Source organism: Gallus gallus, chromosome Z (assembly GCF_016699485.2).
Source record: "Gallus gallus isolate bGalGal1 chromosome Z, bGalGal1.mat.broiler.GRCg7b, whole genome shotgun sequence".
NCBI classification, from domain to species: domain Eukaryota; kingdom Metazoa; phylum Chordata; class Aves; order Galliformes; family Phasianidae; genus Gallus; species Gallus gallus.
The window spans coordinates 52,276,379-52,292,141 of record NC_052572.1 but is presented as its reverse complement, the minus strand read 5'-3'; the positions used below and the strand labels follow the sequence as shown (position 1 = coordinate 52,292,141).

Sequence of the window (15,763 nt, the reverse complement as noted above, 5' to 3'; positions counted from 1 at the left end):
TAATGAGAAGTTGAAAAAGGCTGCATTGCAGAAGTCTGTACAAGTTGCTGATTTCCCTTTCTTTAGAGATGTAGAGCTGCTTCTCCTTTCTGTCAGTGTACAGTGTGCATTTTGTGCCTTGTTACAGCAAAGTATAAAACCCAGAATACTTCCTTGGCTTAAAAATGTTTAAGATGGCACCAGTGCTTGACAGCAAATGGCTGAATAGATTACAGGCAATATTAATTGTACCAAAAGATAAAAGAAAGTACTTACATAAATTCTGAAGAAGCAAAGGTGAGGCAGCTGTTAATTGTAAAAGAAGTGAATTTATTGCAAATATGTCTTATATTATGAAACTTAACTGTATTTTGTAGCAAAATGAAGTATCGTAAGCTTGAATCTTTTTCAAGGTTTTGGTGGTTTTATGCAGTTATGTAAAGTCTTAATAGGAACTAAATCCTCTGCATCTTATTCCACAGTTAAAACCGTGGAAGGAATTTGTCTCTTGAAATGCGGAAAGTTACAGGGCTGTGTTTTGGGTTTTTGGAGAGGAAGAAGGAAAACATTTTATGGTTGGGTAAGGGGAGGGAGGGATTGTTAGGCTTAATTATTATTCTGCGTCTGGCAGGTATCAGTTTGGGAAGTGCATGGAAAGTTTTTGAAGAGTGCTCCATGTGAGTCATTCACAGAAGGGCCCCCTGTCAAACTAGAATGTGTATGTACAGTTAGTTTTGCCTGACTTAAAGTTATATTTTCACTAAATAAACAAGTCCTTATAATCATTATGAAGCAAGTTAGCATTTATTCATTCAGTTTGCAGTTCACTTGGGTCAGTACTGGTGATGTACAGTCAGTTATGGTTTCTATTACCGTGATTTGAAACCTGTCTTGTACTTGAATCAACCTAAATTGTTTTGTTGGTTTTTTTTTTTGTTGTTTGTTTGCTTTTAATGAAACGGGAAGAGAGAGAAGCTAAAGATTTCCTGTCCACGTTACTTTGGACAAGTTACTTAGCATGCTGGAACTAAGAAATAAGTATTAGGAAGTATTCTCAACATGATAGGAATAATAATTAAAAAAAAAAAAAAAAGCCATATGTGTTTTCTTGTCAATCATGTTCAGATTATATGAGTGTTTTTTTATACTTTATTATGCAGCATGCAGTGTAATCTTAATGTGTTAAATGCTTAAATTAAAAACCAAAACACAGCAGCCTTCAAGGCAAATAATAAATCGTGCATAATCTGTGCTTCTCTTTGTAGTTACCTCTGGGATATTCCTCTCACCTACACGACTAACAGGTGCAACTTTACCCATTGCATTAATGCATATTTACTGGACCAGAAATCAGGTATGTGACTCAAAACTTTGGAAGCCATTTTAATTTAAGTATTGCAGATTACTGATCTTTCTGAGCGTAGGAGGCGAAGATGAAGACGCATAGAGTACAAAATAATGCAGAGACCCAGATTAAAGTGCAGTGAGTTCTGTCATCAGACCATGTTGTTAAAAGAGTTGACAACAACATGGACAGAAACACAGGTCTGGAATTTGTTAAATCCTGTTCTCTTCTTATCCTAATGCATGCCCAAACTGTCTTGAGCTGCATAACCTTCAGGGAGTGAGTACAATTAGAGTTGCTCTGCCAGTGTACTGAAATCTGAGGAAGTTGCTTTCAGCTCAAATATTATTTACTTTGTTTCTTGTTACAAGAAAGCATTCCATCTGGAACAGATTAAGCTTCTGAGAAAGCTGTTGTAAAACTTGAAACTCTGTGGTCTTTTCAGATAAATACTCTGCTTTTGCTGCATTAGCTAGATGAACCTTAAATTACATGTCTGTGTGTTGTTGGTTTTTTTTGTTTTTAAATTCAGTACTGTTTTTCTCCATACCATGTGAATAGTTGCTTTACAGTGTCACATAGTATTGTGCTAAAATCACTTCAGATGTCTCCCTCTTTGTTCCACTGACATCGATAATTTTCTGCATTTTTAAGTGACTCTTCTTCACTGTCTTTCACCGTCTCAGTGAAGAAATGTTTTTTCTTCATTGAATTTCCTATACATTGTATTTAACTTGCAATTAGATTTAATTCATAAATCTATCTCCTGCCTCTACTATTTGAAATAAAACTTCAGAAAATAAGAATCAGATGCGTAGAGCTGATCTTGACATGTTTGCTATTTACTGTATTTTACAAATTTTGAGCCCTCAGAAGTGACTTTAGAAATGGTATAAATACTGTAAATAAGCATATTGTTAGTGCCATTCTGATGTGAACTTTACAAAGCCCTCAATTATTCCTAAACTTTTTAATTTGTCCTGGATGTTTAGAAGGAGTCTTTGTGAATTATCAGAATGGAAAAACAAAGTTGTTTAATTGAATATGTGCTTGATCTTTCATAATTAATAGGTAAGTAGCCTGATTTCAAATGTCCCTGTTGGTGATCCCATGTTCATCATAGTAGTTTTTCATTCACTGAAGAAATTTGGGTGTGCAGGATATAAGAGAAGGAGAAGCACACACAAGAATTCTGAGTAGAATGTTTACTAAATTTCAAGGACATTGCATTTGCTCTGCAGATTGAAAGCTTGGACAATAATTACAGAATTAACTGAATTAAAGAACTTTTTCTCTCACTCCCCAAAGTTTTCTTTTTTTATATCTAGTTGACTTTGAAACTAGATTTTGTCCTTTCATCCACCTTAATCATTCCTGATTGTCAGTTTATTTGTGTAATGTATCACTGGTAATTGTGTATGTGAGAGTGGGACAAAGTGGTTAGAAAGAAGCACTGAACAGAAAATCTCTGTTAACTAGTAAGGCCTACAGATGCCAATGGAGATTTAACTGGTTTGGTTGCACAATGTTAAAAGGTGCAAGAGTGGATATGAATTCAATATGAAAGCATCGTATGAATATACTTCTTATGATTAATTCACAATTCTTAAAGCTTGACTTGTTTCTGTCCTTCCCTACAAACTATCCTTTTCATTTGAAAGCACGCTATCATTTGCATAGCTTAGCCCTTCTCCTATCACCTGCTGCTGTTATTCTTTAACTTTGCTGTGAGTAGTTTACTTCTCCCAAATTAACTGTAATAGTCGAATACATAATAACTCACAAGCCTTGACTATAGAATAATAGTGTTAATTTTACTTACTGTCTTGTCAAGCCTGAGGCTTGATGTAGCGTATTAAAATACTTGTCCTGCTCTCAAGAGTAATAGGGTGTGCCCTATTATCTGTTGCACACAGTCATCATGAATGAAAAGTGTTCCTATCTGTTTCTGGGCTTATAAAAATTGTTCACAGTGCTGTGGCAACAGTGCTGTGGCAGTTACATGTCATGTTGTTTTTTCCTTTGTTGTATTTTAACATGCATAGATGCAGTAGGGGGCAGATTATTATATTGTTCATTCAGTCAGATGTAGCTTGGAAAGATGAACAAGTACAGTCCAATATTTTGGAGTCTTCACTTGGAATATTTTTGCTAGCTATCCCTCCTCATAATAGGGGGTACTAGTTGAGTGGAAAATGAATTATTAACTCTCTACTTCATACGTTTGGATTTGAAAGAACAGATGCTGTGTCTTAGTGTCTGCTGCTAACTGGCTATCTATCCATTAGCTGTCATTGAACTTCCAGAAGAGGTAGAATGGATCAAATTCAATGTGGACATGAATGGTTATTACATAGTCAATTATGATGAAGACTGGGAAACACTGATTGATCTGCTGAAAAAAAATCACACTGCTTTAAGTGCTAAAGACAGAGCCAATTTGATCAACAATATTTTCAGCCTTGCAAGGTAAGACTTTTGAATTGGAAAAAGTAATTAATATGAATTTCATGTTTTTTCCAAGTTGAAGATTCAGACCTGGGTTGTGGTGATGACTGCTTTAAAGAAGTTTTTATTCAGTCTTCATTAGCTTCTTAAAACTGTATACTGTTCACTATTTTTGTATTTAATTATTATTATTCAATGATGCTTCCATATTGATATGAGATGTCATCTCCCTGTTTTTTGTCATTTTTTCTTTTCTTAGAGCAGAATCCATTTATTTGCATCCCAGAGGCACATGATAGCTTCCATTGCTGGAAGATATTATTTTCTTTAGCTGTGTGCTAGTCTGCTGGGTTTTTTTCTCTGTATTCTGTAAAGAAATATTCCTCCTCAGACAAGGAAGGGGTTTGCCTTTCAAGTTTTTACTGGCTGCTCCCCTGCTCTTTCACTGTTGGCACTACTTGTTGTGAGGCTGAATGATGTAGATGACTCTTGGATAGAACTTTCCTTTAGCTGAGTACCTTCATTTATGATAAATATTTTTGGATGTCATTTTTACGCCTTTCTACCTATTTCAGTTTATGTTAATTGAAGACGTGTTAGTGTCACTGTCTTCTTGCTGACGTAATACAAAAATGTCTACCTCTAAAGCATTTCTTATTACTCTCTCTGTTCACCTATTACTGTGTTAGTGTAATGGAGATGATTGTAACTTGAGCAAGACAGATGTTATCACTTAAACCATTTCAATGTTCCTGTTCATTGACATGCAGTCTAGGAAAAGAGCCTCTGAAGAAGGCCTTTGAGCTGATTGATTACCTTAAGGAGGAGAGCAGCACTGCACCTCTCAGTCAAGCTTTGTTTCAGCTGGGTCTTATTTTTGGCCTTCTAGAGAAAAGGGGTGAACAACAACTGGCAGCACGTGTCATGGTATGTCCTAGTTTTCTGTTAATTGTAGTTTGAAATAATAATTAAAAGCTGCAGGGGGAAAAAAGGTAATGCTATTTTCTGTAAAAATACAAATGTGCAAATGGTCATCATTCCCCCATTCCAGCTGAGAGATAGGTTAACATAATGCATAATTACAGACATAGCAATGAAATGAAGATGGTTGGCTCAGTTCTTGTTGCAGAAATGTCTTAGATTTGTCTGCTCTTCCCAGTTATTTAGAAGTTTCCTTTTTGTACTCATGCACAAGCTTAAAATGATCCTTGGAAACTTGGCAGAACATAAAAAAGCAACTGCTATAATATTTTTTCTCATTCACTATTTGTTCAAAGATTTTGCTATCATTATCTGCTCTGAAAAACAGCCTACAGTGTCTATTAGAAGATAATAGTTCACATTCGGGTATCTCTGCTGATGAGGTATTTGGTGGGGCACCTAGCTGGTACTACAAAACTAGAAACAGAAAAGGTTCATGCTATAGATAGTTTTATTGTTTGTGCTAAGCTAAGGAGCACTACTGTCACTTGATGGAGTTAAAAGCAGTTAAACACATAGAAGCTGTACTTAGTTGAGATCATAATGTGACCATGAGTTTGAAATGTAGCATCTTGAGGAATAGTCTTCAATTTGCATATGTAACATTAGATGTAGACCTGAACTGTCTATAAGATCTATGTCATATCTAATGTGTTTGAGAAAAACTACTATGCTTAACCTCCACAGTTACAGAACTTCTTTTTTCTTTTCGTTTCGTCTCCGTTTTCTTCTCTTTTTTAACTGATTTTGTTTGTGGAAAATCCTTTGGTAAGAATTAGCTATTGCTAATAATTTTTCCTCCTTTAGTACAGAATAGAATGCCTACTTGGAAATAAAATTGATCAACAGAACTGGACAGATGATGGGACAATATCTGAACGAGAGCTCCGATCAATGCTGCTAACTTTTGCATGCACCCATGATATAAGAAACTGTAGAACAGCTGCCTCTAAGATGTTTGATGAGTGGATGAAATCTAATGGAACAATGAGGTACTAAAACCACTGGGCTTTCACTGCTTTACCTACCTCCTCCTGTTACCCTGCCATCTGAGGGCACTTCATTCTGTCATTCACCGTTACTCGTCTAAAAGTAGTTGCAGTTTTAAGATGAGAGGGGAAACCGTGCTAGATTTTAAAATTTTGTCTGCAGTCTTACTGAGGATAACTGCAAATCCATACGTAGATTGCATCTGTGTTATGTTTGTACTTACGTTTCCTAAGCTGCATACTCAAAAAGAATTACTTAGCAGTGTTGAAGTGTACCTTTTTATCTTGCAGAACTCATTCTACTCTGAGTTTTTGTGCATTTTGTGCCATAGAAAATGACTCTGATTTTTGTACTATTTGCCGTGCTATCATATGGCTTATTCCAAGTGAGTTAAAGTACTAGAATGGCATGAATTCTTGTGTCCAGCAAGCATACGAGTGCTATGGAAATTAACTGCAGAAATGAGAGGGATCTCTTTCAAGCTAATCTTTTCGTTTTGTAACTTTTCTTCCTTCTTTTCTCAGATGAGCATTTTTGTCCTCCCTTTTTCTTTCTTTCTTTCCTTTTTTTTTTTTTTGTTTGCTTGTTTTGTTATGTTTTTTTCCCTGTAGTCTTCCTAGTGATCTTATGAAAGCCATATTTATAACTGGAGCCAAAACTAATGATGGCTGGGAATTCCTCCTAAAGATGTACTCCTCTCCAGTTCCTGAAGCAGAGAAAAGCAAAATGATAGAAGCTTTGGCCAGCACAGAAGATGTCAGAAAGATGATGTGGTATGAAGCAAACAATAAGTTCTGTGTTGTGTAAATCAAGTATGAATTAAAATCTTTTTTTTTTTTTTTAATAAATATGATTGTCTTTGTGCTATCGTTGAAAAAAAAATCTACATATTGAATAAAATCTAGCTAGATGTTTTCTACAGGATTCCATAAATAGATTAACATATTATTATTCACTTCAAAATAATTTATATGATGGAGTAGGTCAGGGTGGAACAGACACAAGGAAAACGATTGAACTTAAAAGCTTTGTAGCAGTAGTAAAGGGATTTCAAGTTTTTGTGGTAACGGTAACACAAATGGGAGATTGTTCTATTTATGTCTTATTAACCAGGACAGTAACTGTTAGGGTTTTTTTGTTCTTTCTTTGGCCTTACACTATGCTCCCATACCTTTTTAAAGTTTAAATCTCGTTATTATAAATGAGGGACACACTAAACATGTCCTGGCAGGTGACACCAGATATAACTTTTCTCTCTTAAATTATCGGTGAATTATGTTTAATTTTACAAGTTGTGAGAATTTACTTCATCTCAACAACAGTGAAAACTCGGGTACTTGGATTAGAGCTGAGGTCATTCTGTTTGTGAAAACTCAAGTGAAATGAATACGGTGCATATAAAATGTAGTATCAGTATGCTCCAGATGCCAGAAATTGCTTGTTATTTTTTCTGTTACATAATCTTGTTAATCTAATTCACAGGTATCTGGAGAATCATGTGAAAATACAAGTAGGATTTCTTTTCCAGCCCCTTTTCATATACTTTGTCTTTTAGGTTAATGCAGAACAGCCTTGAGGGAGAAGTCATCAGGACGCAGGAGCTTTCACATATCATAGCAACTATTAGCCACAGTTTGCCTGGACATTTGCTGGCCTGGGACTTTGTCAAAGAGAACTGGGAAAAACTTACACGGAAGTAAGGCTTTTGATGTAGCTGAAATGCACACTGCCATTGGCAAAAGGATCGCTCTTATCATATGCCAGTGAATAACTAGTTTGCTTCATATAAGAATATTTGTATTGGAATTTTAATTCCTGCTATAAAGTCTGATATTACAAAAATACTTGGAAAATGTATCTTTTTATCTCACTAGTAGTTGATGGGACTTTGGAGACGCCTAGAGCCTATTAGTTATTCTAGAAGTCTTAATTTGAATTTCAGTTAATAGCATACCCTCTGTGATGGTTATGTAGGATATTTATGTGGTGAAAGACATTCAGAAGTAGACCCACGGAATTAATTCATCCTTTATTTATTCCGTCTTTCTATAGTGATCTCAAAACCAAAAAATTCCACTTGTTTTAGAAACTTATGTTATCCATAACTGACCTTAAAGGGTACCCAGCTGGAGAGCTGGTCTGCAAATCTTCCATAAGCTGACAGTTACATGGAAAACTGTGTTTCTGCGTTCTAGCTGTGATCTGAAACATTTTAATGTTGCTAAAAAGGCTTCTCCTGGATGAAAATTCGTGCTTTAGCAAGCAAGCTTAGTTAATAATCAGTATTACGAAATTACTCATTTCAAAATTAGTTCTGGAGGCAAACTTGATTGTTCTTGAATGCATACCACAAATACTGACATTGTTGTTCAATGTGTGGTGTCTTCAGCCTTTACTGTTCATAGAAGTTTGAAAAATTTCTATGGCTCTGAGGTTCAATTTTTAGAGGTTTAAATGTCCTGAGGATTAGATTTCTAAGACCTTGTATCTGTTTTAATATAACAGGTATGTAAACTGCTGATTTCTAGTGAAACAAACAAACTAAAAAGAGTAAGAACATGTGCATGCACGGAAACAGTATGTTAAGGTGGCTTCTGATGTTTTTCTTCTTTGTATTTCAGGTTTCACCTAGGGTCATATACTATCCAGAATATCATTAGCTCATCAACTTCCCAGTTTGCAACAAAGGTGCATCTACTTGAGGTTGGTGACTTAGTGAAACAGAAAATAGTGTTTTCTAGTGCCAGTGCTGTTTTTGGTTATTTGGAGGATGAGGACAACATGTGTCATTTACTGTGATTAAGGCCCTTTGCAAGGATATACAGCTATTCCTATCCCTGTGTCACACATAAGAAACATATACAGAAACGTGCTGAAGATTACGTTTTGAATCTGTGGCAGAGTCAGCATATAGTCAAGTACAGCTACCTGTTTATATTGCTTTGGTTTGCTATTTGTTTGAATGCTCTGTCTCCCAAAATAGTGATAGAAAAATTTATCATAGAATCGTTTGGGTTAGAAGGGACCTCTGAGGGCCATATAGTTCAGCTCCCATGCAATGCACAGGGACATCACAGTTAGCTACATGAGGTTACCCAGAGCCTTATCCAGCCTTCCCTTGAAAGTCTCCAGGGATGGAATGTCCACCACAACACTAGGTAACCTGTTCCAGTGCCTCACCACTCTCACTGTAAAATACTTTTTCCTTATATCTAACCTAAATCTACCCTTCCTGAGCTTGAAGCCATTTCCCCTCGTTCTATCACCACAGACCCTGCTAAAGAGTCTGTCCCCTTCTTTCCTGTAGCTCCCCTTTAGGCACTGAAAGGCCGCTATCAGATCACCTCGCTGCCTTCTCTTCTCCAGGCTGAACAGCCTGTCCTGCTCTCTCAGCCTGTCCTCATAGGAGAGGCCTTGGTCTAGACTTTGTGAATAATCTGTGGTTTTCTTTTCTGTGGAATGTGTTCAGAGCCATAAAGATTGATTTACATCATTTTAGCTGTCAGCAATCCCAGAGAGCTGTTTTGGATGTTCAGCATCCAGTTAATGTTCATTAGAAATCTCCAAGTCTTCCCTAACAGGGCCTTGAAGTTCATGTGTTAAGAGTGGTTTAAGGTTTAGTCTAATGTTTTCCTTCAGAAAATCGGACAGATAGCTGCTTGTTATTTCAGCTGTTGTATCTCAAGTGTAACCGTTGGTAGGTATGATATTGAATGGGAGTGGGGGTCATTCCAGAGGAGTGAAGTGAGTCTCTAAAAACAAACAGTTCTTTTTTAGAAAACAAAACATTTTTCCAGAACTTTGAGTGCTTTGTGATTGATTGCTCAGCATTTAATGTGATGAGTGAAAATCTATTTATTGGTAAACTAACTTACTGAAACCAGACAGCAACCCTGCCATGGCAGGGGGTTGGATCTAGATGATCTTTAAGGACCTGCCAACTCAATCCATTCTATGTGTCTATGATTGCTGCAGTTCCCATAAAATATGTTCTCCTTACATTTTGGGAAGCAAGCTCTGAGAATTAGGCTTGATACAAATCCTGACACTGTATATAGCCTCTGCTTCTGGGCCAATTTGTTTGGCCAGTGTTGATTTCAATTAAGACTTTCTTTCTTTTCTCTTGTTATGCAGGTGAAAACATTTTTTGAGTCAAAATCAGAAGAGAGCTCTAAACTGCGTTGTGTAAAAGAGGCAATTGACACAATTCAGCTTAATATCCAGTGGATGGAGACGAACTTAGCCAAGCTACAGGAATGGCTGTAGCACGCATAATGTTTCTGTGTGCCAGCCATTAGGAAATGTGTGGACATTTGTTCCGTTTCTTTTGCAAAAGCCAGGATGAAACCAGGCATCGCTGCAACATTGTTTGCACTATTAGAGAGTCTAGATAGCTCAGGGCATGTCTCACATAAAATTTGATTTCCCTTGAAGCATTTATGTGCAGGATTAAGTATTTATTCTGAAACTGTTTTCATCTGTTGACCAAACATCTCCATGAGTGATGATACATAATTTTTATATTTGAAACTTACACCCTTAGTTTGGAGCCATGTTCCAGTTTCTCATCAGTGGAATTAATGATTTTTTAAAAATGTAAAAATGCAGATAGTTTCCACAGAAATTACAGAAGCTGTTGTGCAACAAAATCATATGTAAGATAACTATTAGTGGACTGAACCATAACTGATGTTGCTGTGTTATCTGTGAGCAACTGCACAAAACTACCATTGGAAGTGGCTGCAGGCTAGTTCATTTGTTAAAGTGACTACTGGTTTCTCCACTTTCGACTGTTTAATTTCATCACTTGTTTCAGAGGTTCTGCAATTAGTCTGTGTGTGTCAGCCACTTCATTTGGATAAGTTTGTACTTTTTTTCCCTTGCTTGTTACCTCCTATATTACAGGACAAATTGTGTACAGTTTCTTGTTTTAACATAGTTCTAGAAATCTTCTCATTTAGATGTTAATGATTTCTTCTTACACTGTTGTGAAATCCTTGTGAGACAAATCTGCAAATTCTTTAAAAGAAGGGGATCTAAAAGCAGAGATGTACCACATTGGAAAGGCAAAATACCAATTGTGCATTCTGTCTGCCTTTCAAAAGCAGAGAAAAAGGCCATTTTTGAGGCATCGCATATACTTACAATACATAGAAGATGAAGCATACTTGTTTATATGGAGATGTGATAATGTTTTCAAATGTTCATTTCACTACTGATGCACCTTTTGTGGATTCTTGCAAGCAGATTCACCTGTTGTCTTATTACAAGCCAATTATATGATCAGTTATTAACTGCTTTGGAAGTGTTAACAGAAGTTGAATTTTTTGAAGTAAACAAATTTAATTTACTAGTAGATTCTGAAGAAGGTAACACTTAGAATTTGTCACAGGTAATTCAAACTGAAAGCTTTACTTTATGAGATTTTTAATTAGCAGAAACAGTAAGCTATGATTGCTTAAACCATGCTGTAATTTTCCTATCCTTTCAGAATGGAAAGTTCTTCCCTTGAAAAGAAATTTTTCATTTTTTCATCAGCTCACATTAAAAGTAACATTTGCAGTTCTAATCTTGAAGTTACCAGAAAGATATGTTTGCCCGAAAGGCCCAGAGATGAACAGTTTTCACAGGTACTTCAGAAGGAATTCATCGTGTAAGCACTGAAAGTAGGTGATAGCATCCAACTTCCATACAAGTTATGCAATTAGAATTGTAATTAACTGTGTTCTTTGTTTGGTTTTTTTTTTAGCCAGCTGTCATATCTTTGGTTTTATTTCTTCATTTATTTTAAACCTCTGTGCTCTTTGCATAAATATTATCTCCATATTTGTATATTTTTGTGTACATGGTTATCAGTTTTGTTTTTCAGTCCCTTCTCAATGTTAAATGCTTTCACTTTTCTATCCTGTCAAACTTGTTTTTCTTCAGCTCTGACTGGTACTGAGGCATATAAAATTTCAAATGGAAACTGCGGAGGACGATCTCCTCTTCTTCCTGATTTCTGCTGTAGGATTTTTTCACTTTATTCAGATGCTTTACTGATAATTAGCTCTTTGCAAGGAAATTGCATGCAGCTTATCTTCAGAATGTGAACTGTAACAAGAAAGTCTGGAAGATCAAAGGGATTTTGGAGGGATTTCTGAATATTTTTTCATTTAACTATTCTTTTTTTTTAATAAACAATACTTTCAGTATGTCAGTTTTAGAGGATTTGATATTATTTCATGTCATGTAGTCTGTTACTTCATTAAAAGTTATACTGGAGTCTTTCTTTCAAGTGAAGTTCTTAAATGTACTCCTCTGTTTTTGAGATTATTGGGAACTGATGAGGGTTAGAATGGCAAAGGCATGAGCAATGAGTTGCCTTTTAAGAGTAACATCTGTCATGCCTTACTGCAGAGAATGAAATCTTACTAGTTCTTTGAGTTTTCTTTGGCTTCTGGTCAAATGAAAAACATATTGTAGCCAGCAGCAACACTTTACTTAATTTCCATAGTATTTTCTAGTTAAAATTGCAGAGCTAATGTTTTCTGTACATCTTAGGACACTCTTACTTTGCAGTAGAAGAGCTTTACAGTGCAAAGCTATGCTGACACTGCATCATTTCCTGCCATGTGAAATGAGGGTGTTTAACACATTTGAATTGCATGGTTTATATTTGGATGGACTGCATCAATTACTGTCCTCGAAGCCATTATGCACTGGTTGTTCTGTTAGTTCCCAGTATTCTCAGTTCATAATGAGTGGGCTTTTAAGAACTAATTGTGGTGAAAATCAAATGTGCATCTAAATATTTTTTTACTTATCTAAGTAAAACAAAATATTTTTCTGATGTAAAATTTGCCTACCAAGAAAGGTGGAAGCAAGCACTTGAGCCCTGGAGGAAGGTTTGATCCCTCTGCCAGCTCACATCCTTTTTTTTTTTTTTTTAATCTAGAGATGGAAAAAGTGCAAATAGTGTGGGACAGAGCATAAGACTTCTGATGTATGAAAAGATGGTAACATAATGTAATGCAGAAGTTTAGAAGTTTAGAAACTAAAAGTGTAGTTTTTTTCTGTGGAACTGATCATAGAGATGATTGTTGTGCCTTACAGCTGGTAATTGGAGCAATACACCAGACAGCATAAACACTCTGTTCTCCTTCAGGAGCCAGCTGAGGTCTTAGAGGCTGATGGGACTTGCTTCTCTGAGCGCAATTCAACTCTGAGCTGATGAGGAAGCAGAACAGCATTGCTGAGGGTACTTTCTTGTCGTACAGATCGTTTTGTGGATAAGTGAGGTATGCTGGGAGGAGAACAATTGAGCAGTGTTGGCTTGTGTTGTGTCTTGCAAATATGATAAAAACTGTACTTCAGCATACAGATTTCCCAGTTACGGAACTGCCACATACATAAACATTTCAAAAATAATGTTGCAGCAACTCCCAGTTATTGTGTTGCTGTCAAGCTCATTCGGTTTCAGATTAATCCTGAAACTTCCTTCTTAGCCACTCATCTATGGAAATCCCTTACTTGATAGAGAGCCAGCTTGCTTGCGCTGTAAAATCTGTATTAGCTGTTGGGCTTGGCACTGAGAAGGTGTAGAAAGATACTGTCTGCCACAGGGAGGTGAGATTTTAGATCTTGAAACTTCAGATTGTACACACATTGTAGGAGTGAGCCACGAGGAAGCAAACGGTGTGAGTAATTACTTCATCTCAGTGGCCAGCATATACAGGAAGGGTAACTTCTAAAATTCCTTTTAAGCAAACATTTTGAGTTTATCTTTCACCTGTTCCCCCTTTGGTAGAATGTTCCATTTTCTGACACAGACTGTACCATCCTTCCTTTGCTTTCCCGGACAACGGTATCTTTCTTTGCACTCTGGAATTCTTTCAGTGCTGCCTCAGTGGCCATTCTCACTTGAATGCACTTGCTGGGTTCGGTCACATACACTTCAGCTCCTCACGTAACTCTCATCCTTCACTCACGCAGTGCAATCAGTTCGCCACACGCTGAACATTTACTGTCTGACATTGACAATAAAGCGCGTACACGAAACGATCTTAAATAGTAATATTGTTTATGCTTATCACTTTCATCAAGATGCTACTAAATATTCAAAGATTTTTGTTACTTTTTTTTAAGGCATGGAGTCACACGGTTTCTAGAAAAAAATATATATTTACCATATAAAACTCAGGTCATATTGCTAAAGAATTTAAATCTTTAATTTTGCTGTGCTATGTAAACCTGCTGTTGTAATAGAGATACTGATTTTTATATGTGATAATTTAACTTTGATCCAGAACAGGAGACGGGCATCTTTTCTGAATTTGTAAGGGTAGCACAAAAACAAATTGTAACACGATCTGAAAGATACGGCTTTTAAAAAACACAATAGCTCGAATGGACTTAAACAGTCTAATTTGAATGGAGTTCTTAAAAACGAAGCATAGATTTTCTGTTCCAAGATCTGGAGACTGGGAGAGTTTGAATATACAAACATAAAACATAAAAGCATAAAACATCCTTCTGCAATGAGAACTGAGTCCTGTCTTCGTTAAGTCAAGGTTAAGTTAGGTATGCCTGAAAAATACCTTACGAGTTCATTTGGAAATGCTGTGTAGTGTAGGTACTTGTAAAGGGTTGCTCTTTGTATTTTAAACACTGTAGAAATATACAAGACCATGTCAATTCACAGGTGTCTGAACTGTGAGTGGTAAAACCGCAGGTTATAAAATACCTGCCTTCAAATGGGGATTCAAATATTGTATGTGTGCGTGTGTACGTATAGATATATATGAAATATGCAAAGTCGTCTGTTTCATTTGTAAAGGGAGAAAAAGCTTATTTTCTTCATATTTCAGAGAAATGTTTTTGCATATTACCAGCACTGATTTGAAAGGCATGTGTACTGCGAACACTATTGCTTTTTGTGAGATAGAAATAAAAGTATTTCAATAGAATCTTCTCTTTGTGATGTTTTTTACTTCGTGACGCCTTCCGTGGGGGCTGCGGCCTTGGCAGAACCTTGCCTCGTGCTCCCAGTGCACGCGGATTGCGTCAGTTTGTGCTGATTCTGAATGTGAATGCGTTGTGCAGCGCTTCAGTAAATAAATAGAACCGCGTGGACTGGTTGTCACGCTCACTTAGGCAAGGCTTCTGGTACAGTTACGAGAGATGTAAGTTCATCTCTGCTGGTGGAAAAATGAAGACGCGCTGCCATGTGCTGTCGTTCCATGGTCCCTTTTCATCACCTGCTGAAGTTTGGCATCCAAAGAAAAGAGGAACTGAGCTGCTGAGAATGCACTGGCTGCAATTTTGACCCATGCGCAGAGAAATTTGGGCTTCAGATCCCAGAGTTCTGTCACATGACTTTGTTGTGCTGAGCTGATGCCACCAAGTTCTTAATGAAAGCCAACTCCTGGCTGTTCCAGTGCAAAACCTGGTGTAGAGGTTTTGCATTCTGTATAGTGTGGTGGCTGACATCCCCAGTTTTAAAAAAGAAAGAAAGAAAAACACTAGAGCAAGAGAATTGAATGGTTTAAGTCTCTGCACAGAACTAAAGCTCAGAAAATTGATGGATGTCAAACTACCAAAGGTGATACATCTAATACGTAAACTGACAACAATTTTATATGCTTTTTTAATATGTTAGGCACTTTTCTGATGCCTCTACTGTGGCTTGCTAACCATTGTGTGTCAAAAGTAAACTGGGAACAAAACGGTCAGAGTTAAGCTCCCTGTGGTAAAACGTAACAAGGCTACGAGGGGATAAATTCTCACAAGCAGCTCTGTAGGGGCCAATCAGTAGATTGCACTGCAGTGGCAACCTCAGCGTGCAGCTCATCAGGGAGATGAGAACGTCCAAGTTTCTACAGGCCTGGGCATGCAGCAGCACAAAACAAGTAGGCAGGGAGCTTCCAAGGCCAGGTACCTGTCTGCAGCAGAGGAAAATCCCCACGACCCAGAGGCACAGGGGAACACAGGCCTGGCCTGTGTTACTGTAGAGGTGTGTCTGCTGTTGAGAGGTCAGAC

At 37.0% G+C, this 15,763-nt stretch overlaps 1 protein-coding gene across 8 annotated transcripts in view; it reads left to right on the top strand.

Moving 5' to 3' along the window:
* Nucleotides 1-14,691, top strand: part of LNPEP (leucyl and cystinyl aminopeptidase) — a 53,336-nt gene extending 38,645 nt beyond the window's left edge. For all 8 annotated transcript variants that reach the window (XM_424862.8, XM_046905711.1, XM_046905710.1 and 5 more), the window contains 8 exons: nt 1,245-1,333; nt 3,613-3,793; nt 4,543-4,699; nt 5,561-5,745; nt 6,355-6,516; nt 7,299-7,439; nt 8,365-8,446; nt 9,878-14,691. In XM_424862.8, the coding sequence (XP_424862.3) occupies nt 1,245-1,333; nt 3,613-3,793; nt 4,543-4,699; nt 5,561-5,745; nt 6,355-6,516; nt 7,299-7,439; nt 8,365-8,446; nt 9,878-10,009 (1,129 nt within the window). In that variant the 3' untranslated portion in view covers nt 10,010-14,691. The remainder of the gene's footprint in view (nt 1-1,244; nt 1,334-3,612; nt 3,794-4,542; nt 4,700-5,560; nt 5,746-6,354; nt 6,517-7,298; nt 7,440-8,364; nt 8,447-9,877) is intronic.
* Nucleotides 14,692-15,763: the final 1,072 nt, after the last annotated feature.